This window comes from Amblyraja radiata, chromosome 7 (assembly GCF_010909765.2).
Source record: "Amblyraja radiata isolate CabotCenter1 chromosome 7, sAmbRad1.1.pri, whole genome shotgun sequence".
NCBI classification, from domain to species: domain Eukaryota; kingdom Metazoa; phylum Chordata; class Chondrichthyes; order Rajiformes; family Rajidae; genus Amblyraja; species Amblyraja radiata.
In genome coordinates this window covers 63,932,256-63,959,224 of record NC_045962.1, presented here as the reverse complement: position 1 = coordinate 63,959,224, position 26,969 = coordinate 63,932,256, and the positions used below count along the sequence as shown (strand labels likewise).

At 41.5% G+C, this 26,969-nt stretch overlaps 1 protein-coding gene across 3 annotated transcripts in view; it reads left to right on the top strand.

Annotated features, from left to right (window-relative positions):
* LOC116975511 (von Willebrand factor D and EGF domain-containing protein-like) overlaps positions 1-26,969 on the top strand; it is a 244,904-nt gene that overhangs the window by 40,515 nt on the left and 177,420 nt on the right. For all 3 annotated transcript variants that reach the window (XR_004412640.1, XM_033024697.1, XM_033024696.1), the window contains exons 5-9: positions 11,094-11,326; positions 11,654-11,743; positions 12,706-12,850; positions 16,525-16,742; positions 20,890-20,963. Coding sequence is in view for 2 of the 3 variants with exons in the window: in XM_033024697.1 (XP_032880588.1) it covers positions 11,094-11,326; positions 11,654-11,743; positions 12,706-12,850; positions 16,525-16,742; positions 20,890-20,963 (760 nt within the window). In the remaining variant the exon portion in view is untranslated. The remainder of the gene's footprint in view (positions 1-11,093; positions 11,327-11,653; positions 11,744-12,705; positions 12,851-16,524; positions 16,743-20,889; positions 20,964-26,969) is intronic.

Below are 26,969 nucleotides of genomic sequence, written 5' to 3'. Positions count from 1 at the left end.
TGCCAACAGAGAGAATTGGATATTTTCCATTATTTTAAGGTAAGCATAGATTTTGGCCCATTTTCCAACCTAGTATGGGATGGTTTTAATGAGGCATGGTGACCTGTAAGTTTGGTCCTCGTACATCTTCTCTTGAGAACATTACATCATAACCAGAGGTGAATATTCATGTGACAGATACTGATTACTATAGTTTTGCCTCTATAAGCTTAAAGTTGGATCACACCTGGGTGGTTACAGACAATTCAGGTCTTTCATGTACTTATCCCATCCATTTTCTGTGCCTGGAGCCTTGCACTTGTCCTAAAATTAACGGGTGACAATATTGAACAGGGTATTTATCTTGAAACAGCTGCAGTTTCAATGGCTTATTTATTTATATGCTTCATTTTCAGAGTAAGCTTTACTAATCAAGCTTATAAATGAAAGGGGATTGGGTCAACATCAAAACAAATCAATTCAGGTTTTTTCAAAATGCATTATAATGTGGTGTATCCTATTGATAATATATTGCTGATAATAAATTATCGTGTAGTGTTGTAATGTATGCTGGATCACTTCCAAGCAGGTGAGAAACAGAACTGTTAGGCTGTAAGCAGGATCTGTGTTGAATATTCTAATAAATTTAGGAAATAAAATAGTCAGAACATATGTGGTCATGGGAATTCAATGTAAAACACATCTTGATTGAAGTTATGGAGTGCCACAATGTAATTTGCTTCATGGCCCAGAGTGCAGAGTTAAATCTTGCTGATGTTAGCTAGAGTCATGGGCTAATACTACAGAAAGCTTCCCACCGAGCCGCGCGGCAGAAGACTTAGTGCTGAGCCGCCCGCGGCTGTGGACCGGGAACATGGCCAGAGGTGTCCCCCGGTAGGCCGCAGAGAAGCCGGACCCAGAGCCTCACTGGTTGGAACCTGGGCCGGCGACTTGCGGGTCAGAGCCGGAGGCTCGCGTGTCAGAAGCTGGGGCCTGGGTCGGCGTCACGGAGGCGTTAGGAGGGGACCCAGCGATGATAGTGGAGAGATCGATGTGGCGACTAAATAGGAGATGCCGACTGACGGACGAGGACGGACCACATGGAAGTGACGACGCCGCTGCCGGGGGAAGGAACAAAGGAGGACCCGGCATGGATGGACCACTGTGAGGGAAGAGGGAGAACAATGGACAATGAAGGACCTAGCATGGGAGGACCGCTGTGAGGAGCGGGAGAACAGAGTGGGAGGGGGAAAGAACAAAGGTAGACCTGTCGCGGGATACGTTGCAACTTTGTAAGTGCCCTTTATAAGGCGACTATTGCATACCTTGGGTATGCAAGCAAAACATTTCACTGTGACATGTCACATGTGACAATAAAGGATTATTCATTCATTGGAGGCTATGCTCCATAGATTTGGCTCGAGATCTAAAGCAGTGTTGATTTCAGTGGGATTTGTAGAACCACAGATGAGGAGAAAAGGAGAAAAGTGTTATAGGTTTTTACTTCTTATTTTAATTTTAATTTTTAATTATTTGTTGATTTTATTTTGATTATTTTGCTAATTTTTTAATTCTTTAGAAACATAGAAACATAGAAAATAGGTGCAGGAGTAGGCCATTCGGCCCTTCTAGCCTGCACCGCCATTCAATATGATCATGGCTGATCATCCAACTCAGTATCCTGTACCTGCCTTCTCTCCATCGCCCCTGATCCCTTTAGCCACAAGGGCCACATCGAACTCCCTCTTAAATATAGCCAATGAACTGGCCTCAACTACCTTCTGTGGCAGAGAATTCCACAGATTCACCACTCTCTGTGTGAAAAAAGTTTTTCTCATCTAGGTCCAAAAAGACTTCTCCCTTATCCTTAAACTGTGACCCCTTGTTCTGGACTTCCCCAACATCGGGAACAATCTTCCTGCATCTAGCCTGTCCAACCACTTAAGAATTTTGTAAGTTTCTATAAGATCCCCCCTCAATCTTCTAAATTCTAGCGAGTACAAGCCGAGTCTATCCAGTCTGTCATATGAAAGTCCTGCCATCCCAGGAAAAAGTCTGGTGAACCTTCTCTGTACTCCCTCTATGGCAAGAATGTCTTTCCTCAGATTAGGAGACCAAAACTGTACACAATACTCCAGGTGTGGTCTCACCAAGGCCCTGTACAATTGCAGTAGAACCGTCTTGCTCCTATACTCAAATCCTTTTGCTATGAATGCTAACATACCATTCACTGCCTGCTGCACCTGTATGCCTACTTTCAATGACTGGTGTACCAAGCCACCCAGGTCTCGTTGCATCTCCCTTTTTCCTAATCGGCCACCATTCAGATAAAAGTCTACTTTCCTGTTCTTGCCACCAAAGTGGATAACCTCACATTTATCCACATTATACTGCATCTGCCATGCATTTGCCCACTCACCCAACCTATCCAAGTCATCTTGCAGCCTCCTAGCATCACTCGGGGGGGCCAGCTTCGTGTCATCCGCAAACATGGAGATGTTGCATTCAATTTCCTCGTCCAAATCGTTAATATATATTGTAAATAGCTGGGGTCCCAGCACTGAGCCTTGCTGTACCCCACTAGTCACTGCCTGCCATTCTGAAAAGGACCCGTTTACTCCTACTCTTTGCTTCTTGTCTGCCAGCCAGTTATCTATCCACATCAATACCAAACCCCCAATACCATGTGTCTTAAGTTTGCATACTAATCTCTTATGTGGGACTTTGTCGAAAGCCTTCTGAAAGTCCAGATATAACACATCCACTGGTTCTCCCTTATCCACTCTACTAGTTACATCCTCGAAATATTCTATAAGATTCGTCAGACATGATTTACCTTTGTCCAATGATTTCACCACTTTCCAAATGTGCTGCTATCCCATCTTTAATAACTGACTCCAGCATTTCCCCCACTACCGGTTAGACTAACTGGTCTGTAATTCCCCGTTTTCTCTCTCCCTCACTTTTTAAAAAGTGGGGTTACATTAGCTACCCTCCAATCCTCAGGAACTACTCCAGAATCTAAAGAGTTTTGAAAAATTATCACTAATGCATCCACTATTTCTGGGGCTACTTCCTTAAGTACTCTGTGATGCAGCATATCTGGCCCTGGGGATTTATCGGCCTTTAATCTATTCAATTTACCTAACACCACTTCCCGACTAACCTGGATTTCACTCAGTTCCTCCATCTCATTTGACCCCCGATCCCCTGCTATTTCCGGAAGATTATTTATGTCTTCCTTAGTGAAAACAGAACCAAAGTAGTTATTCAATTGGTCTGCCATGTCCTTGTTCCCCATGATCAATTCACCTGTTTCTGACTGCAAGGGACCTACATTTGTTTTAACTAATCTTTTTCTCTAAACATATCTATTAAAACGTTTGCAGTCAGTTTTTTTATGTTTCCTGCCAGTCTTCTTTCATAATCTATTTTCCTTTCCCTAATTAAGCCCTTTGTCCTCCTCTGCTGGACTGAATTTCTCCCAGTCCTCTGGTAGGCTGCTTTTTCTGGCTAATTTGTATGCTTCATCTTTTGTTTTGATACTATCCCTGATTTCCCTTGTTATCTACGGATGCACTACCTTCCCTGATTTATTATTTTGCCAAACTGGGACGAACAATTGTTGAAGTTTATCCATGCATTCTTTAAATGCCTTCCATTGCATATCCACCATCAACCCTTTAAGAATCAATTGACAGTCTATCTTGGCCAATTCATGTCTCATACCCTCAAAGTTATCTTTCTTTAAGTTCAGAACCCTTGTTTCTGAATTAACTACGTCACTCTCCATCCTAATGAAGAACTCAAATATATTATGGTCACTCTTGCCCAAGGGGCCACGCACAACAAGACTGCCAACTAACCCTTCCTCATTACTCAATGCCCAGTCTAGAATAGCCTGCTCTCTCGTTGGTTCCTCTACATGGTGGTTTCGAAAACTGTCCCGCCTACATTCCAAGAAATCCTCTTCCTCAGCACCCCTGCCAATTTGATTCACCCACTCAATATGTAGATTGCAGCCACCCATTAGAACTGTTTTACCTTTGTTGCACGCATTTCTCATTTCATAGAAACATAGAAACATAGAAATTAGGTGCAGGAGTAGGCCATTCGGCCCTTCGAGCCTGCACCGCCATTCAATATGATCATGGCTGATCATCCAACTCAGTATCCCGTACCTGCCTTCTCTCCATACCCTCTGATCCCCTTAGCCACAAGGGCCACATCTAACTCCCTCTTAAATATAGCCAATGAACTGGCCTCGACTACCCTCTGTGGCAGGGAGTTCCAGAGATTCACCACTCTCTGTGTGAAAAAAGTTCTTCTCATCTCGGTTTTAAAGGATTTCCCCCTTATCCTTAAGCTGTGACCCCTTGTCCTGGACTTCCCCAACATCGGGAGCAATCTTCCTGCATCTAGCCTGTCCAACCCCTTAAGAATTTTGTAAGTTTCTATAAGATCCCCTCTCAATCTCCTAAATTCTAGAGAGATGGCATCAAACATGGCATTTCATGTTTGATGCCATCCCCAACTCCACTACTACTGTTAGGTGACCTGTACACAACTCCCACTAGCATTTTCTGCCCCTTAGTGTTTCACAGCTCTACCCATATCGATTCCACATCCTCCAAGCTAATGTCCTTCCTTTCTATTGCGTTAATCTCCTCTCTAACCAGCAATGCTCCCCCACCTCCTTTTCTTTTCTGTCTATCCCTCCTGAATATTGAATATCCCTGGATGTTCAGCTACCAGCCTTAGTCACCCTGGAGCCATGTGTCTGTGATCCCAACTATATCATATTCATTAATAACTATCTGCACATTCAACTCATCCACCTTATTACGAATGCTCCTTGCATTGAGACACAAAGCCTTCAGGCTTGTTTTTACAGCACTCTTACCCCTTATACAATTATGTTGAAAAGTAGCCCTTTTTGATTTTTGCCCTGGTTTTGTCTGCCTGCCACTTTTACATTTCACCTTGCTACCTATTGCTTCCAGCCTCATTTTACAACCCTCTGTCTCTCTGCTCATGCTCCCATCCCCCTGCCACATTAATTTAAATCCTCCCCGACAGCACTAGCAAACACTCCCCCAAGGACATTGGTTGTTTAGAGAACGACAACTGGCTGTTCACCCTCCCCCTCCAGAATGTTCTGCAGCCGCTCAGTGACATCCCTGCCCCTTGCACCAGGGAGGCAACATACCATCCTGGAGTCTCGTTCGCGGTTCCAGAAACGCCTATCTATTCCCTTTACAATTGAATCCCCTATCACTATAGCCCTTCCACTCTTTTTCCTCCCCTTGTGTGCCGCAGAGCCTCCCACGGTGCCATGAAGTTGGCTGCTGCTGCCTTCCCCTGATGAGCCATCTCCCCCAACAGTATCCAAAATGATATATCTGTTTAGGAGGGAGATGACCCCAGAGAACTCCTGCACTACCTGCCTACTGCTACGCTGGCTAGTGGCCACCTGTTCCCTTTCTGTCCCCTTAACTTTTACCAGTGGTGTGGCCAACTCACGGTCCGTGCAATTCACGACTTTCTCGGCATCGTGGATGATCCAGTATGAATCCAACCGCAGCTCCAATCGTTCAATGTGGTCTGCCAGGAGCTGCAGCTGGACACACTTCCTGCACACGTAGTCACCAGGGACACCGACCATATCCCTGACTCCCACATGTTGCAGGATGAGTAAACCATGGGGCCGATCTAAATTGACATGGCTTACCCCCAAATTAAATCAACTCACTCCCACTATAAAAATCTTAATCCTTTGAACTGTACCTTTATTAAAAAGCACTGTACCCTGAATTCACTGAGCCCTTAACTCACTGAACCCTTAACTCACTGTACCCTTAACTCACTGAACCCTTAACCAGAAAGCAGAAATACAAACCTGGGTTTGCTCCCAATCAGCTGCTTCCTCTAGTCCGCTTCCACCAATCAGCGACTTCTACCAGACCACTTCCTTTGAAGTGCGATGGAACGTTGCAGAGTGGGTGCTCCAGCCGCTCCAACCACTCCTGGGCCTCTGTGGAAGAAAGCCCCGCGCTCCGTTTTTAAACTCACCGCCCGGACGCTGCTCCAACCACTCCAACCGCTCCTGGGCCTCTTCGAAATTATTTACTTTATCTTTATCTTTACTTTATCTTTATCTGTCAAAAGCATCAAAAATATCTCTAGCTTTAAATATATTCAAAACTTTAACATCTAAATATACTATCAAAAAATTAAAGCAATTTAATCATGTAAACCATTTTTAATTAAACAATGTAAATTACCTGAAAGTCAGAGGAACTGCAGCAGATGAGACTTCATTGCTAGAATAATGAGTTTCTTAACAGTCTGTAAGGAAGGTACACAAAAATGCTGGAGAAACTCAGCGGGTGCAGCAGCATCTATGGAGCGAAGGAAATAGGCAACGTTTCGGGCCGAAACCCTTCTTCAGTCTGTAAGGAAGAACAGGTCCCACTAGTGACTGATGATATTTCTTTGGAATAAGTCGGTAAGAATTCAGTTGTAAGCAAAGCAGTTGGTTTATAATTACCCAATAGCATTTAACTAAGATTAAAAAAATGTAATTGTCGTTCTGTGGCAGTAATAAATTAGATTAAATGGATTATTGGATGTTCCATAAAAACATGGAATAAAAAGTTTATAATCTGGGTTCTCAATTCATGCAACGTCAACATTACTTGAGATTCAGTGGGTGAGATGAAAGGCCATGTTGATCTTTATAGGTAGATACAATAATTCCTCGCCCTTTAAGCAGAAGAGCGGTCTTTTCTTGAGCAAAACACAGAGTGCTGGAGTAACGGCAGGTCAGACAGCATCTGTGGAGGGAATGAATAGACAATAGTTCCCCAGTCTGTAGAAGAGTCCTGACTCAAAACATTATATATCTTCGATGATAGTTTGGTTTGGTTTGGTTTAGTTTATTTTAGTTTATTATTGTCAAGCGTACCAAGGTACAGTGAAAAGCTTTTATTTGTGTGCTATCCAGTCAAATAAAATACTATACATGATTACAATCAAGACATCCACTGTGCACAGATAAAGGATAAAGGGTACAACATTTTTGTGTAAGATAAAGTCTGATTAAAAATAGTTCAAAGATTTCCAATGAAATAGAGATGAGATCAGGACTGGACTCTAGATGATGAGAGGGCCATTCAGGTGCCTGATTGCAGCTGGGAAGAAACTGTCCCTGAATTTGGAAGTATGTATTTTCAAACATTTTTACTTGTTTCCTAGTGGAGAGAGGAGATTGGAGAATTCCCAAGGTGAGACTGGTCCTTGAATATGCTGGTAGCCTTGCTGAGGCAGTGTGAAGTGTAGATGGAGTCAATGCAAAGGAGGTTGGTTTGCGTGATGGTCTGGGCTACGTCCACAACTCTCTATAACGTTTTGTGGCCTTGGATGGAACTATTCCCAAACCAGGCTTTAATGTATCCCCATAAGATGCTCTCTATGGCGCATCTGCAGAGGTTGGTGAGGGTTGTTGGGGACATGCCAAACTTCCTAAGCCTTCTAAGGAAGTAGATGTGTTGGTGTGCCTCCAAAATCATGCCCATCTTACCCAGAAATTCTCTAATCAGATTTATGCTTCTGTCATGTAACTTAAAAAGGACTCCTGTCAAAGTCAAGAGTAATATCCCAGGTAATCCTTAGTTAATTTATCCCTCCTCATTCTTGCTCAGCCCACACCGTTTGATTTGGTTGACTGCACCATCCTCATCAGGCTATGACAGCAAAGATGAACTGCCTTAGACTGTGATACACTGTATAGAGCAAACAGTCTCAGTCCAATAATTTTATAGCTCCTTCGTGCTACAAAAAAATTAAAAGCTGCTATGTATTTATTTCCGGCTATTGTAAACATGTCAAAACAGTACATGGTATTTGTCTTTAAAGCATGAGCAATAAATATAGTAAAGTGCTGCATATAAAACACACAAAAGACTAGGTGCAGTATTCTTGTGTAAAATTGGAAGTAATATTTTTTGGTGCCCGGACGTGGCGTCGAAGGACGAGGCTGAAGCAAAGAAGTGGAAGCCAAATAATCGGATGGAAACAAAGCCGAAACGCCAACTAACCGAAAGGGTGGGATGCATTAAAGCAAACTAACCGAAAGAGCCGGACGCCTAAAAGTCAACAAAACGAAAGGGTGGGACATCTAAAAGCAAACTTACCGAAAGGCCGCTTGGGCACTCTGAACCCGAGCACCAAGCTGTAAGCGGCTGAAAGAGCGCATCCCTCGGGACAGCCCCCACTCTCTCACGGCCGCGGCCGCCCTCTGCCTCGTCTCCCAACCCCCCCCCCCCCCCCCCCACCGACGGCTCGGGGCATTGGCAGCCATAGAAATTTGCTTTTAAAACATGGGGACACACACATACACACAAATTCCCTGGTGGGCCAATGTAAGTGAGCATGACAACAAACAATTTTATCTCCTCCTACTCCCCCCCCCCCCCCACCCCCACCCCGCCCCCCTTGACAACAATACAACAATAAGCACCTTTTATTTATTGTTTAAACACAGTAATATTGTATGGTTGCCTGTATAATGCGCACAAGCTTCCAGGCTCAAACACCAGATAATCTGTAATCTATTTTAACCGAAGATGGACACAAAAAGCTGGAGTAACTCAGCGGAACAGGCAGCATCTCTGGAGAGAAGGAATGGGTGGCATTTCGTGTTGACCTGATGACTTCGTCTGAAGAGTCTCAATCCGAAATGCCACCCATTCCTTCTCTGCAGAGATGCTACCTGTCCCACTGAGTCACTCCAGCATTTTGTGGCCATCTTTGGTGTGACAGTTGTCTAATTTCATCGGCTGAGACCATTCAGCCATCCGGCGCTGCCGACACACAGCCCATCACAGTGCGGCCGCATGGGGGAGACGAGGCGGAGGGCGGCTGTGGGATAGTGGGGGCTGGCACGAGGGGGGCACTCCTTCGGCCGTTTACAACTTGATGCTCGGGTTCAGAGTGCCCAGTCACCTATGGCTTGTGTGGGAAAATGACCCCCACCCTCCTGTCTCCACTGGCCAGTGATGTGAGGGACACAGGGGTCTGGACCAATCGCTGACAAGTCCCCCCCCCCCGGTGACGTCATGTCCATTATATGACTGTTTGGCAGAGTGTCCATTCGGTGAGTTGGCTTGTAGGCGATGCAGCCTTTTGGTGAGTTAGCGTTTCGGCAGAGCGGCCTCTCAGTAAGTTTGCTTTTAGGCATCCCACCCTTTTGGTTAGTTTGCTTTTAGGCGTCCCACCCTTTCGGTTAGTTTGCATTTCGGCTTCGTATGCTTTCGGTTAGTTGGCGTTTCGGCTTCATACGCTTTCGGTTATTCGCCGTTTCGGCTTTGTTTCCGTTCGTTTATTTGGCTTCCACTTCTTTGCTTCGGCTTCTCGTCCTTCAACGCCACGTATGCACACGGTATTTTTTTATCCCCCAAAATTATTATGAGCAGATTAAAGGCTACAGATAGATTTTTTAAAATTCATTCAAGGTATGTGGGCTTCACAGGCAGAGCTAGCTTTTAATTGTTCATCTCTTACTGCTCTTGAGAATATGAAGGTGTTTTGCCATCTTAAGCTGCTACAGTCTATTGAGCTGTGGGTAAATCACAATGTGATTAGGGAGGGAATTCTAGGAGTTTGACCCAGTGACAGCAAAGAGACTTGCTCCATACTTTTACTGGGACAATAAGACAACGACGTGGGTCATGCTATTGTTGATGAAGTCCCCACAACCCCACAACCAATGAAGACTTTTGGTTGTGGGGTTCATAGAATAATGGTGTTGGCCTCTAGTATATAACTCCACTCTGACACTGACGTGGTTGGCATCATCAAATGTTCTCAATGGAGAGGTTCTCTCATATAACACAGCAGATGTGATCTCTCCCGGCAGCTCTGAAATGGACATCCAACATTGCAAACAATACTTTTTCAGTTAGTGCTGCTGAAAGAATGGATGCTACAATAATGGTGGGGCATGTGAGAATGCTCCTGGTGTGGCTTCACCAAATGCTGTGAAATTGCATCAAATCTTCCCTATTGTTATACATACCACCACCCTTGCAATAAAGTCCACAATTCCATGTAGCTTCCTAATTACATGCTATACTTGCATGCCTTCTCTTTAAGTTTCATGCAAGAGGACACCTAGATTCCCTTGTGCCACAACGTTTTGAGTAATTTCACTCCATTTAAATAATGAATGATTAAGAACAGAAAATACTGGCAATATGTAGTAGTTTAGAAAGCAGTACTTTAAGAGAGAGAAAAAAGTATTAAAGTTTCAGGCTAATTAGGCTGGAAATGTAAACTGATTAGGATGGCATTAAACTGGAAAGAGTGCAGAGAAGATTTCCGAGGATGTTGCCCAGATTCGAGGGCCTGAGCTATAGGGAGGTTTGGGAAAGGTAGGGCTTTGTTCTTTTGAGTGCAGCAGGCTGAGGAGTGATCTTACAGGGATGTATAAAATCATGAGAGGAATAGGATGAATGCAAAGAGTATTTTATCCATGTTAGCGGACTCAAGAACCAGAGGACATAGGTTTAAGGTAAGAGGGGCAAGACTTAATAGGAAACTGAGGAGCAACCTTTTCACGCCGAGGGTGGTGGGTATATGGAAGGAGTTGCCAGAGTAAAGAGTTGAGGCAGGTACAATAACAACATTTAAGAGACATTTGGACAGGTACATGAATAAGAAAGGTTTAGGATATGGGCCAAACATGTCAAATGGGTGTAGGTTAGACGAGGCATCTTGGTTGGCATGGACTAGTTGGGACAATGGGCCTGTTTCCATGCAGTATGACTATATGACTCTATGATGACCAAATACACATTATTATCCTATGTACGTTTTGGGGTTAGTGGCTTTCCTTGCTGCAGAAGAAGGAAGAATATCAAAGTTAAGGTGGGATATGTGATCATTTCTGTGATAATTGTCTTTAGATGCTTACACCTTATATTTCAGACCTATCAATGATAAAACATTCACATTTAACTTTGCAATGATTAAATTTGTTTGAGCTTTATACATAGTTTATACATCATATATCTTGTGGAAGTAAGAGTGCTTATGTCTTTTTTTTTCTTCAGCCAGGCTTCCCGATCTGCCTAACAAACCACTGATTACCCCTGAATTAGTTGGCACCAGCATCCATCTAAAGTGCACTTATGTGAGCCTTGCCATAAATGGCAGCATGGGATATGTGGTGGTGTGGTCCCGGATTTCCCCACTTCACATGAAGCAAGAAGTAAAGAGGGACACAACCCGACAGATGTTCTCATTTGTGGATATGGATGGTACTTCTTTGAAGCTGGGGGACACGGTAAGAATTTCCAAATTACTTGAAATCATATCCAAAATTTAGTTGTGTTTGTGGCCACTGTACAGCCCACTTTTTGCAGAGAATGGGAACAATACCTTTTTGGATAACAGTTTGAGTTAGGGATAATTGTGCCTTCTGGCAATCCCAGTGTGGATCGGTGCTTTCAGTTTTTCATGGGGTATGAGCATGGGCAAGATGGGCTGAGTGGCCTTCTGCAGAGTAGGAAATGGGTTCTATGATATCATCTCAAATAGCATCACTTCAAAACGTTTACACGGCAAGCAAACTAAAATCAATGTTTCCTATAACTTATACTTTTATTTACAGGTTTACTGCAGTGTATCAACCTTCTTGCAGGACTCTCCAGGTATACGCAGCCTGCCCAAGAATAGTGAGCCATTTTTTGCTGGTATTAAGGTGAATAAAAAATGTTTACTTCAGTTAACTTGAAAATCATATATTTTATTGCGTCTAGTTTACGATGATGTACATCAAATTTTAAGTTGAAACACATTTAGAGGAAGTCTCCTGTGATTTTTAAGTCCTCAACCAATGATGTGATTCAACTCACTCAATTATTGATGGGAAACCATTTAGATAAAGTGTTTCTATTTTTTTTATATCTGTGCTTTTTGCTAGAGTGCCAAGGTCAATAATAAGGATCACTGTAGCACTAAAATACTGATCATAAAATAACTAAAGGTTCCAAGGAACTTCACATAAGCATTATTACAGCACACGAGGCAAAGAAAACTAGGTTGAATCATAAAAGACTAGTTTTGAAGAAGTTTCTCAAGGAGGAAAAAGCAGAAGCATTGGAAGAAATTGCAGAACTCAGAACTTCAGCGGCTGAAGTCAAGGCCACCAATGGCAAAGGCTAGAATTGAAGTATTGTTCATCTGTCCATTAGTAAGCATTAACAGTGGTAGAACTGAATGTAGTGCGAGAAAAGTCACAGCATGCTTTATGCAATAATTTATTCTGCGATGCACCCAAGCATAATAGACCCCTGCAGGATTGGAAAATAATGGAGTTCAAACAGACAAAAGGGAATCTACTAGATATTTGTTCAATATTTCAGTAATCGGCCACTGATATGCATGGCTGTAGACGGAAGTGAACCTCTCCATATTTCTTTTGAGAACTGCAAGGAAATACTGTATGGTGTTTCAAAATGTGCACATTATAATTACTGTTGTTAATATAGATGTTCTTTATAAATAATGTTGTCTGAAAACAACTTTTTTATCATAGCCCTGGAAGTAATTAGTTGATAGATAATTACCTTGGAAGTCATTTAATGGGCAACCTTTGTACTTCAGTGTGATCATATTTTTTTTAAAGTTGTTAAAGTTTGCTATTTATTTTCTTTGACATAGTTTGAGCCAGAATCTTTGCACATTGCAGAAGATGGAAAGGAGCATTCTCTGTCTATCCAAAGTACTGTCCCGATCTCTTGCCTGGAAGATACTCAGAATCTAAATAATTGTAAATTAACCTTGCAGCTAACTATCAATGATTCAGGTAAGCATTCTGGTTGTGAATAAAAGCAACAAACTGATGTAAATAGTAATTAAGCCACTGATGAAAGCAGCATTATTTTTGCTTCATTTCATTAAGAAATGCTTTCTTGCATGTTGTACATTAATTATTCATTCACTTTGATGAGACCTTAGCAAAATGGATCACTTATTTTATTTCAACTGAAAAGTTACCTGAATATGAAACAGATACCATCAGAATATATTGAGAAAATGTTCATAATCCATAAAATATGCATTCTAAGCATTGTATCAAATGCTGTCAAATCTCTGTCACCATTTAAAATGCCCTTGGTATCCTTGCATACTCTGAAGATCTTGTGAAGAAATTTACATTGAATTTATTGATTTAGATGTGAAACCCTATTTAAACCGAAAAAATGGTCATTACTTTAGGAATAATATTACCAAGGCTATATGGAAAATAGTGATATTTAGCAGCATGTATTTTATACCTCCCTGATGATGGGAAAAGAACCGTAATGCTGTCAGCTTTAGACTGCAAATTACAACATGCTCGTGCCTATAACACATTTTATATAAATTGGTCTGAAATAAATGGCAAAATCCACTTAATTACCATGACTTTCCAACCATTTTATGTTACAACCTCAACCGAAAAACAAAATAAACCTTGCAGATTTGGAAACCTGAAATGATAAAAACAATTGTTGGAAATACTTTGCAGATCAGGCTTTGGTTTGAGAAGCAGACTTACTGTTCAGGTTGATGACCTTTATATTTGAGTTCTGAGAAAAGATCACTGATCTGAAACGTTAATTATTTTTCCCCTCTCCCCTCTCCACAGGCGATGTTTGACCTGCTGAGTATTTCCAACATTTTTGTTTATATAACCGTGTAAAATTATTTGAGCAAGACAGTAAGTAATACATTTACATATCCCAGCTGATGCTTGACTGAATCAGCCCATTCATTCCACATTCTTTTAAACCGATAAAATAACTTTAGACATAACTTTCTCCCCTCTACTATAGTTCAGGTGTGAAACAATCTAGGAAAATCAGTAACGGAGACCTGAGGTTTCTCTTGAAAAAAATCTTCTTGAAGAAATATGTTTATACTAGTCAAAAGTAAGAAGTCAAAGTGTTATGTAAACGTGAAGACTTTGTTGGAAATCACTGAGCAATTTGGGAACGGATATTTGGATTGGATTGTCCGAGGCAAGGTGTTTTTTTTGGCAATACAATAGTATGTTTCCATGTGGTAATTTGTATCATAAGAAGATAAAAAGTTTGAATATTATTGAATTATTGTGAATCAAATTCAGTGTTTTAAAAACCAAACGCAAGCAGCCCGGCCTAAGTAGCAAAAATGTATTTAAAAGGAAGACATTTCAACTTGGTTCAAATTTTATCCCGGCCAGAACTTGTACATTATCTACCTTATGCATAAATATCACAGAATGAGGCCACTCAGCCCATCAGGTCCAAGAGTCAAGAGCGTCAATTTGTCATTTGCTCTAGATATGGACTGGAAAAATGTAATTCTTACCAGCTGCCACGGTACAGACATATTAGATGCAGCAGCAACAACAATAAATACACAATACATTACGATTTATTCGATGTAAACTAGACCATGAGGGTGCACAAACCAAAGTTTTGTCGAACAGCCATCATAGTAGAATGTCCTTAGTGGTTCAGTGTGGTTGAGGTAGATTTGTGGCGAGAATTGCTCAGTGTGGGTCAAGAAGCTAATGTTTGATGGGAGGAAGCTGTTCTTGAAACAGGAGGTAATGGTAATCAGGCTTTGTACCTCTATCCCAATGAGAATAGAATGCCACCAAAGTGGTTTGCATCTGAATAAGATGAGGGGAGAAAGATTTAATAGGAACCTGAGAGGTAACTTTTTCACACAAAGTGGGTGTATGCAACAAGATGCCAGAGGAGGTAGTTGAGGCAGACAGTATCGCACGGTTTAAGAAACATTTAGACAGGTACGTGGATACGACCGGTTTAGAGGGATCTAGGCCAAATGCAGACAGGTGGGTCTCGTACAGATGCGACATGTTGTGGGCAAATTGGACCGAAGGGCATGTTTACACGCTGTAAGACTATGATTCCATGTCTCTAAAAGTTTGTTTAAACCATCAGATCTATGCTGTTTTTTCCTTCAACGTCCACTAATAAACTCTGCTTCAAGAACTACTTGTGTCAGAGAATTCCAATTGCAGCTAGATAAAGAAAAAAAAGTGCTTTATTATGAACTTTTTTGCTTTATAATTATCTCAATTTTTGACTCTTATTACCCTGAATCTATTTGTAGCAATCTATCACAATGCTTCATAGTAGTCAACACAATAGGAGAATTGCTGCATGTATACAGTATCTGGCCCAACTTTCATCTTTGCTTGGATTGGTGATGCATGGTTCTTCCACATTCATTCTGAAGAAGTGTCCTGACCTGAAACATGACCTATCCATGGTCTCCGTTGATGCTGCCCAACACTGAGTAATTCAAGCACTTGGTGTGTTTTTTTTTATAAACCAGCATCTGTGGCTCCTTGTCTCCCCATTTTACTTCCTACACTATAAGCATAATTTTTTTGTGGTGATAAGTTAATGGAATCTCCTTATTTATCCATGGCATCTCATTCTTCGATAGAATCATAGAATCTCTGGAAAAGTGGGCTTCCTCCAAGTGCTCCAGTTTCAAAAAATTGCTGGTGTCTTGAATGGTTACTGTAAATTATTCTTGGCATAGATCAATGTCAATAAAGACAAAAAGAAAAGTTGATGAGCATATGCGAGAGAGGCTAAATTGTAGGGATGCAGGAACATGGGGGGAAAAGGAATAGGTCTAATGGAATTGTGATGTGTGCTGGCATGGCCTGCATCTGAAATTTGAACACTCTGAATTAGAGTGCTGCATAAAGTGGAGGACATTGCCCAGCCCATCATAGAACATGGAACAGTACAGCACAGACCCAGGCCCTTTGGCCCACAATGTCTGTGTCAAACAATTATGCCAAATCCTACTCATATCTGCCTGCATATAATCCATATCCCGCCATTCCCTGCATATCTACATGCTTATCTAAAAGTCTGATTCATGCAACAATTGTGACTGCCTCCACCACCACCCTCGGATACACATTCCAGGACTCACCTTAAATCTGGTTCTTTATCCCTAATCTGGGCAAGAGGTTTTGTGCGTCTACACAAACTATTCCTCTTATGATTTAGTAAACATTTGTATAAGATCAAGCTGCTTTTGTTCAGCACTTTTCCATTAATCCAGAAATAAGATTATCTTCAATGGTTTAAAAAAATTATAAAGTACAGACATGTACTTCCTCCCCTCCATTCAAGTTATATAAATGAGAAGTAAAGTTATGAGATTGCACTGACATTTTCTGCTCCCATAATCTCTCCCTTATCAGGGCTAAACATTAACATTTACTGTTATTCATGTTATTTGCATATGCATATATGCAAAGAAAAACTAATTTAGATCTGATATTTCTGGTCCTGCACTGAATTGGAATTTCACATTTGTTGCTTGAATTCTGAATAATTGATGACATTTCAGAATTAGTTTTCTCCATATCATGTTAAGTGTTAATTCTCAGTATCTGTGAAGACAGAGGATACCTTTAATGTATTTTTATGATTTCATTTGCCGTTGTACTTTCAGACAGTCAGAGTTCCGCACCTCTAAATGTAGCACTGTCATCATGCCAGGTGGATTTAGTGCTGATGCCTTGTGTGGCTGGGAGCTGTGCTAGAAGTACTTTGTCTGTTATAGCTGTGACAGACTTCGCCCGAGATGGAAATCGAGTCAGCAATATCAGGATTGAGCCTATTAAATCAAACAATTTCTTGTGGCATGGTTATATCCCAAATATCATGAAGGTGAGTACCTAATAAATCATTTTCATAGCTTCAGTAGATTGTTTTCATTTTAATCACAAAAATCATGTTGATTATCATTGAATATCAACCCTATAAAATTCTTAATCATGTATCACCAAAGAAACAATTATGTTTATCTGCATTTTCATTCATAGCAACTGAACAACTGAGAAACTTTGTCACTGGATATTCAAACAATTTGTTTAAATAACGTGGCCCCTCTGGTTTTCCCATCAGCTTGAATCAAAAATAGTTACACACAAAGACAAGGCTGTTTTTTCTCCATCTGAACTGCCTAGTCTAATATCTAATTCACTCCACCTACGTCCAAATACACTTTAACTATGCTCTTTTGTTATTTCCTGGTTCTCATTTAATTCATCACTGGAATGCCAGCATTTAATGAATGACTTCTACCCAAAATTATGCTTGAACATCTGCCTTTATTTTTCATTTTAAGATGTTTCACATTACTGGCACATGGTTCTAGTCACTTAATTGTTTTAACTGCTTAACCTTGACATGGTTCCAGTTTTATCTTGTCTTCAAATTTCCTTTCTCTATTATTGTTACTCATGTTGGGATATGGGCAACCCTGGCAAGGCGAGCATTTATTAAGTCGAGTGGTTGGCTGTCGCATTTTAAAAGGTATTTCAGAGTAATTCTGGATTGTCGCATAAATAGACAATAGACAATAGGTGCAGGAGTAGGCCATTTGGCCCTTCGAGCCAGCACCGCCATTCAATGTGATCATGGCTGATCATCCCCAATCAGTACCCCGTTCCTGCCTTCTCCCCATATCCCTTGACTCCGCTATTTATAAGAGCCCGATCTAGCTCTCTCTTGAAAGCATCCAGAGAACCTGCCTCCAACGCCCACTGAGGCAGAGAATTCCACAGACTCACCACTCTCTGTGAGAAAAAGTGTTTCCTCGTCTCCGTTCTAAATCGCTTACTCCTTATTCTTAAACTGTGGCCCCTGGTTCTGGACTCCCCCAACATCAGGAACATGTTTCCTGCCTCTGGCGTGTCCAAGCCCTTAACAATCTTATATGTTTCAATGAGATCCCTCTCATCCTTCTAAACTCCAGAGTGTACAAGCCCAGCTGCTCCATTCTCTCAGCATATGACAGTCCCGCCATCCCGGGAATTAACCTTGTAAACCTACGCTGCACTACCTCAATAGCAAGAATGTCCTTCCTCAAATTAGGGGACCAAATCTGCACACAATACTCCAGGACTGGTCTCACTAGGGCTCTGTACAACTGCAGAAGGACCTCTTTGCTCCTATATTCGATTCCTCTTGTTATAAAGGCCAACATGCTATTTGCTTTCTTCACTGCCTGCTGTACCTGCATGCTTACTTTCATAGACTGATGTACAAGAACCCCCAGATCCCGTTGTACTTCCCCTTTTCCCAACTTGACGCCATTTAGATATAATCTGCCTTCCTGTTTTTGCTACCAAAGTGGATAACCTTGCATTTATCCGCTTTAAACTTCAGCTGCCATGCATCTGCCCACTCCCCCAACCTGTCCAAGTTACCCTGCATTCTCAAAGCATCCTCCTCACAGTTCACACTACCACCCAGCTTTGTGTCATCTGCAAATTTGCTAATGTTACTTTGAATCCTTTCATCCAAATCATTGATGTATATTGTAAATAGTTGCGGTCCCAGCACCGAGCCTTGCGGTACCCCACTAGTCACTGCCTGGCATTCTGAAAGGGACCCGTTAATCCCTACTCTTTGTTAACTGTCTGCCAACCACTTCTCTATTCATGTCAGCACTCTACCCCCAAGACCATGTGCCCTAATTTTGCCCACTAATCTCCTATGTGGGAACTTATCAAGTGCTTTCTGAAAGTCCAGGTACACTACATCCACTGGCTCTCCCTTGTCCATTTTCCTAGTAAGCAGAATAGGTAAGGGTAGTAGATCTAGATTTACCCTGAATAGAATGTTAGTTAACCAGATAGAATTTTCTGACAATCCAACAATGTTGTGGTTATCATTACTAGAAACTAGTTTACCTTTAACATTTCAGATTATCCACTGAACCAAAAATCCACATCTAACCATTGGGATTTGAACTCGGGTCTCTGGATGTTAGTCTCTGAATTATTAATCTGGTAATTTCAGGAAGCAGTGGCTAAGAGTAAAGCAACAGTAGCCAGTGCCGCAACCAAACTGTGGGCAGAGTGTAGTTTTGAGAAATACCTGTCCCTCCTAGTCTCTCAAAGAATATGGTAAAACAGGTTCAAAGAATGTATCGATTTGGGTGTCTTTCAGTCCTGCTTCCTTGCTCCACAGTCCTCGGCCGATTTGAAAAAAAATGTTAGATACAGGTCAGTCATGAAATGACAGGAAAAGAATAACGTTGAGAATTGTTAAGCTTGGGGATAGGAAAGTTGCAAATTATATAGCCATTGGAAGCGATGCAGTTGGGGAGGGGGGAGAACTGGGTGCAAGATCAGCCAGGGTTCAGGGGTGGGGAGTTTGGGTGTGCAAAAAAAACGTTGGAGGGTCTTGTGGAAGTAAGGAGATGGGGAAGGGGGCTGTTTCGGAGTTAACCTAAAATAGGAGTATTCAAGCGTAGTTGCTATTCCTCCAGTTTGTACGTGGCCTTACCGTACGTGGGAAGAAGGCCAGGACAGAAAGGTCAGTCTGGGAATGGGTAAAAATCCACAGCAGTTTTCCTGCCTAGGCAATCAGCTAAAATTGCAAAGGGAAATTACGAGCCGTACACCACCTTTGATCCAGAGGCACGTTGGTGACCAAGGTATCTTTCCATTTGTCTTTTTCTCTTTTTAGTAATGATGTGAGTTCAATATGATGACTATATGAAAATGGAGTTTGATCTGCGCAAAATCTATTCTAGGTTTTCTTTTCAGAAATGCTCAATTGCACTTTGTTACTTAAGGCTGACCCGTTAAGTTCCTCTAACCTATTTTTACTTTGCTCAAGATTCCAGCATTTGTAATTTTTAATGACTAAATATCATGTGGTGCCTAACAACTATGATCAAATATTTACAAAACGAGTTTCTGATCTCAACAAAATGACGCTTACTTAATTATATATCATCTTTCAAACAAAAATTGGCTACTGAAGCAGACTGTTCATTTGACTAATCTGCCATTGAAATTAATGTTTGTCACATTAGTTGGTGCAGTTTAAACTAATTCTAAAAAGACAGCAGTTGATTTTAGTGCACGTTGCTTCTGTTTAAAACACATGTTCTAAATATTTAAAGTGCAACAAAGTGAAATATATTTTGTTGAATGTAACAAGCTGCTGCTTTTCCATGTTACATTTTAAACAGCCACGTTTTGAACTCTCACCTTTGGTAATTTTGACCACAAAGATTCACATCATGAAGCATCATGGTATGTAGAAGAAGCAACAGAGGAACAAAATCTGAACATCGCCTGATGGAGCAGCAATGAATAATTTATCTCTGAAACAAAGGCAGTATCTTTGCACTTAAATCACTGCATACATTTCAAAAACAGGTTATCTTTTGATTCTAAAAATTAAGACGCAAAGTGCTGGAGTAACTCAGCGGGTCAGGCAGTATATCTGGAGAACATGGATAGGTGATGTTTCATGTCACCCAAAACATCACCTATCCATATTCTCCAGAGATGCTGCCTGACCTGCTGAGTTACACCAGCATTCTGTGCCTTTTTTTTCATAAATCAGCATCTGCAGTTCTTTGTTTCTATGTTTTGATATTATCTGCACCTAACCAAGGAATTTGACATTGTGATATTGGCAAAAAAAAACTCGCCTAGATCGAATGTATTTGCATATCCCTTTGTTGTTGTACTGTTATGTAGTTAGCATACAATTTGCATGGATCATTGGTAATTTTAGGTATGTAGTCTTCTTCGTGTCCATCTTCCATGTTTCAAATGTTGACATCGCTGTCATCGTCCGTCCTGAAAAGGCCGCAAGGACAATCAGTGGGAGCCATCACTTGTTGCAATAGATTATGGTGGTAGCAGAATTAGTTTGGGATACTTCTATTTTCCAGCCCCGCGAAGTGGACACTTCTGCTATGGGGCCAGGTATGTAGTAAATGGTATTAATTCCTTCAGATTATATTATTCCTCCAATTTTCTCTTTTCTGTTTTTCTTCACATAGGTAACTGTGCAAGATATCCCGACAGGTCACTGCTATTCCTTCACTGATCCACATATTATTACATTTGATGGAAGGTTAGTTTATAACGCAATCAATGTTCTCAACGTTGTGATGAATTCTGTGCTCTGCAATGTCTGGGGCAACTATGGCTGGAATTGATACCAGGTTTCTGTAGTAGATACTGCTTGTTCAGATTGTCCATCAATGACAGTTAGATAAATGGTACAAAAATGTTTGTATATAAATGTGTTCCAGCGATTTAATCAGAGTTCTATTAAGTAGATCTGGATCTTTTTGTGGTATTCTGAAATTGCCAAAATATTAATGCTTAGAATTATTGGTGGGTTTTCCACTGGCAGTTTTATAGATTGGATTAAAGATAAGGTTATGCCCCACAATAGAACTCATTTTAATGTTCTATTCCCCACATGACATCCGCTCCGTTGCCACACCTCCATCACGCATTCTTCTGAAGTATCCATATTCCTCCAGTTCTTGGTGTTTGTGTGCTTTTGATTTTTATTACAGTTGTGCCTTCAATTGCTTTGACATTTATCCTAGAAATTCTCACCCTGAACTTCACTTATCTCTCTTAGAACTTTCTTAGAATAAAGGGGAGGTCATTTAAGACTGAGGTGAGAATTTTTTTTTTATCCCGGAGAGTTGTGAATTTATGGAATTCCCTGCCATAGAGGGCAGTGGAGGCCAAATCACTGAATGGATTTAAGAAAGAGTTACATAGAGCTCTAGGGGCTAGTGGAGTCAAGGGATATGGGGAGAAGGCAGGCACGGGTTATTGATAGGGAACGATCAGCCATGATCACAATGAATGGCGGTGCTGGCTCGAAGGGCCGAATGGCCTCCTCCTGCACCTATTTTCTATGTTTCTCTGTTTCTATTATCCCCTACATTCTCATTTAAGATGCTTCGTACCTTGTTGACTAAACTCTTGAATGCCTGTCATTATCTCCTTTTGTGAGTCAGATTTTGTTTGACAATCCTCCTGTGACATGCAATGCGTCATTTTCTAAATTAATGGGCTAGATGAATGCAAGGTATGCATAGTCTATATGAATGTTACATTAATACCAGAGCATGAATATTCGAACGATTGATGCATTTTATTTATACTTTTCCCTGAGCATCCAATATTGGTCTGAAGAGTAGAAAAAAAAGATTCACAGGAGATGAATAATCACTTATGTTGTTGGCAAGAAGTAGTCCACATGTACAATAATGTCACCGCCGGTCTGATTTATTTTGTTTACTGTCTTTGCAATGGGGTTGTGGTTGGAGATGGAGAGAAGGAGATTTGATGTCAAGAAACAAACTATAAGCATAAATAAGCGAGGAGACTCTTTGGACATGCACTACCATGCTGTGAGATGAGTTGATTCTTTAGCTTCATTCCATATTGAATCTGATAATTATGTTCTTGATTCTCAAAAAATCTATTAATCTCAGTTTAAATATGCTCAATGACTAAACAGCTTGTGGCCTGGGAGGTAGCAGATTCTCAATATCTTCTCATCTGAGACCTAAATCAACCATCACTTTCATTGAAACTACGTGTACTTTGGATTCTCCAGCCAGAGGACACAGACAATCTGTCCCTCTCAGAATTTAAGGTGTTTTAGAAGCATTGTCACTCATTCCACTAAACTCCATTTAGAAGAGACCGATCTGATTTAATCTCTTACCAATTGCCAATCAGGGAGAATGAAAGGACATACTGGAGGGCTAATCCACTTAGTCGATAGTTTAGCTTAGTTTATTGTCACGTTTACTGAGGTACAGTGCAAAGCTTTTGTTGCATACCAACCAGTCAGCTGAAAGACAATACATAATTAATACATGATATGGCTATAACTCCAAAATAAGAATGGTTCAATTACTCCATTGGGATTATATACAGGCCTACCAATAGCCATTGGAATGTAGAGGAACAGATATGTAGACACATTATGGAATGATGTAAACACAACAGTGTTGCCATAATGGGTGAATTTAACCTACCCAATATTAACTGGGGCTTCCTTAGTACAAAAGGCTTAGATGTTTGGTGAATCCAAGATAATTTCTTAAAACAGTAAGTGGATAGGCCAACTCAAAGAGGAGCCATACTGGACCTTGTATTTGGAAACAAGACTGGTGTTTTATAAATGGTGATTTTATCGGTCATTTTACTGGATAACATTGCAACTCGTCCAGTATTGAATGTTGGACAAGTAAGTCTGGCTATCAGGTATCTAGACAATTGCTAGGCCTTGAGTAGGCTGGAAAAAAACAGAATCCTCTGTTCAGAGAGCAGTTGTTATACAACGTCTGTGTCTGTGTCTGTCTGTCCATCCATCCGTTTGTGCGGTCTTTCCATTTGTGCAAAAACGGTTCGCGATAGCGCTACGATTTTTCGCCAGTACACTCACCGTTCTTCAATGCTGCGATTTCACCAAGTTTCATTCCGATCGGTTGAATGTCGTAAAAGTTAGCAAGGTTTAAAAAATCCAAAAAACCACGCGTGCGCAGATCGATCTCTTCTCCTGCCGTTCGGCACCGCGTGGATTATTCTCTTCCCCTGTCACTAACCGGGACGGTCCGCCCCTTCCTGCGCGATCCACCCGCCGAACAACCGCGGCGTCGACAACAATAGACAATAGGTGCAGAAGAGGGTCATTCGGCCCTTTGAGACAGCTCCGCCATTCACTGTGATCATGGCTGATCATCCACGATCAGTACCCCGTTCCTGCCTTCTCCCCTTGAAATCGCTATCTTTATCTACTGCCGTCTGAGGCAGAGAAATCCACAGATTCACAACTCTCTGGGTGAAAAAGTTTTTCCTCATCTCCGTTCGAAATGGCCTGTCCCTTATTCTTAAACTGTGGCCCCTGGTGCTGCACTCCCCCAACATCGGGAACATTTTTCCTGCCTATAGCGTGTCCAATCCCTTAATAGTCTTATATTTCAATAAGATCCCCTCGCATTCTTCTAATTCCAGTGTATACAAGCCCAATCGCTCCATTCTTTCACCATATGACAGTCGAACCATCTTGGGAATTAACCTTATGAACCTACGCTACACTCCCTCAATAACAAGAATGTCCTTTCTCTAATCTGGAGACCGAAACTGCACACAATACTCTAGGTGTGGTTTCACCAGGGCCCTGTACAACTGCAGAAGGACCTCTTTGCTCCTATACTCAACTGCTCTTGTTATGAAGGCCAACATGCCTTTCTCACTGCTGTACAAGGACACCAAGATCTCGTTGTCCTTCCCCTTTTCCTTACTTGACACCATTCGGATAATAATCTGCCTTCCTGTTCTTCCACCAAAGTGGATAACCTCACATTTATCCACATTAAACTGCATCTGCCATGCATCTGCCCACTCACCCAACCTGCCCATGTCACCCTGCATCCTCATAGCATCCTTCTCACAGTTCACACTGCCACCCAGTTTTGTGACATCTGCAAATTTGCTAATGTTACTTTTAATCCCTTCATCTAAATCATTAATGTATATTGCAAATATCTGCGTCCGAGCACCAAGCCTTGCGGTACCCCACTAGTCAATTCCTGCCATTCTGAGAGGGCCCCGTTAATCCCTACGCTTTGTTTCCTGTCTGCCAACCAATTTTATATCTATGTCAGTACCCTACTCCCAATACCATATGCTCTAATTTTGCCCACTGATCTCTTATGTGGGACCTTATCAAAGGCTTTCTGAAGTCCAGGTACACTACATCCACTGGCTCTCTCTTGTCCATTTTCCTAGTTACATCCACATAAAATTCCAGAAGATTAGTGAAGCATGATTTTCCCTTCGTAAATCCGTGCTGACTCGGACCGATCCTGTTACTGCTATCCAAATGTGTCGCTATTTCATCTTTTATAATTGAGTCCAGCATTTTCCCCACCTTCAGGCTAACTGGTCGATAATTCCCTGTTTTCTCTCTCCTCCTTTCATAAAACGTGGGATAACATTAGCTACACACCAATCCACAGGAACTGATCCTGAATCTATAGAACATTGGAAAATGATCACCAATGCATCCATGATTTCTTGAGCCACCTCCCTAAATACCCTGGAATGCAGGAGCGACATCCGACAACCAGAACACGCCCCGTAGGCCTGACTCGCCTCACAGGCTTCCCAGGGGAATGAATGAATGAATACGTTTATTGTCATTGCACAATACTGTGCAACGAAATTCCATTACATCTCCTCCGGTTAAAAAAATACAAACACGACAACCATTAACACATATGTACACTTATTAGTAAAAAATAAATAGGTATTTTAAAAGAATTTAAAAGAATTTGGCGGCATTTCTTGGAATTACATTTTGCTTCCCCAGCATTCTCTGTTGGAATTTAGCTCTTTTATCGCACATGGGTAGAAACTATTTTTTAGTCTACCGGTGCGAGCCAATGCAGAGAAGCCAGGCGGCGAGGCCTGCCTGGGTCGAAGGAGCCTCAGCGGCGGCAGCGATGGGAGCCTCGGCGGTGGTGGCGGGAGACTCGGCAGGAACATGAGCGTAGACGGCAACGGGAGCTTCGGTGGTGATGGGGCCCAGGTGGATCCTCAGGGGAGGCCGGAACCACGGTGGAGCGTGAGGGGGGGGGAAGACAATGGGGGACCTGGCGTGGGGGAGGTGGGGAGCACTCTAGTTTTAGAATCCTCTGCCCAGGGGATAAGCCTGTGTTCACTTGTTTGTTTGTTGTTCATTCCGGTTTTGATGCTGTGCACACGGCAGCCACCCAACAGTCGCGCGCCCTTTATTTGGCACTTTAAATCTCAAATTTTTGTGTACCATGAATAAAGTTTTATCGTATCATATCAAAGCTATGGCGAGAACTAATGTGTTCTTTTAAAACTAAAGAGCTGAAGGTTATAATGACTTTCCCAATTATAGACCTGACACTGCTGCTTCTAGTCATTGGCACCTTGGAGTGTGTAAGGGGGAACTAAATTTCAAACACAATTTGTGACAGGAATGCAAAAAGTGTCTGTTATCACCAGCTCTCTGCAGTGGACTTCAAATGTGCTGAGTATGTGGGGAATTATTTTCATGTTACAGTTGACAACTTATATGGTGCTTTATCTTATTTATGTAGGCTAAGAAAAACTATGACCACATATACCCAGTGATATTGGCAGGCATATCTCCTTTAAAAACTTGAATAGCCTGATTACAAAATGTGCTTTTCAAAAAGGGAGTACAAAGGATATAAACCTATTCTAGCGGCATTGCTGAGTTCCTCCAGCACTTTGTCTTTTATTCTGACTTTTCTGTTACTGTACTGGCTTTTTGCTTCTATTTACTTGTCCAGCATGGTCAAATATTGCACAAATGGCTTTAGTTTTTATGATAGGATTAATTTTTCATAGAATTTCCTGTCAGCGGATGGTGATAAGACTGTGCAAAAGCAGAAAAAGTTCACCAAATGATCTTTACGCCACGGATCAAGTTAATATGAATTAGATTATACTTTGCTCTGCTATTGAATAATAAGAGCTAGAGAAGTTAACTTTTGGTCACTGCATTAAATTCTGTGACTGTGTAGAATTCTGATTCTTGGTTTTGGGTTCCATTGAGTCAGTTCAGAAACAGTACCTCACATATGCACCCCAAGAAACAAAGAACTGCAGATGCTGGCTCATACACAAAAGGACACAAAATGCTGGTGTAATTCAGCTGATCAGCCAGCATCCATATAACCATATAACCAAATAACAATTACAGCATGGAAACAGGCCACCTCGGACCTTCTAGTCCGTGCCGAACAATTCCATAGTCCCATCTACCTGCATTCAGACCATAACCCTCCATTCCTTTCCCGTCCATATTCCCATCCAATTTATTTTTAAATTATAAAAACGAACCTGCCTTCACCACTTCCACTGGAAGCTCATTCCACACAGCTACCACTCTCTGAGTAAAGAAGTTCCCCCTCATGTTACCCCTAAACTTTTGTCCATTAATTTTCAAATCATGTCCTCTTGTTTGAATCTTCCCTACTCTCAATGGAAAAAGCGTATCCACGTCAACTCTGTCTATCCCTCTCATAATTTTAAAGAC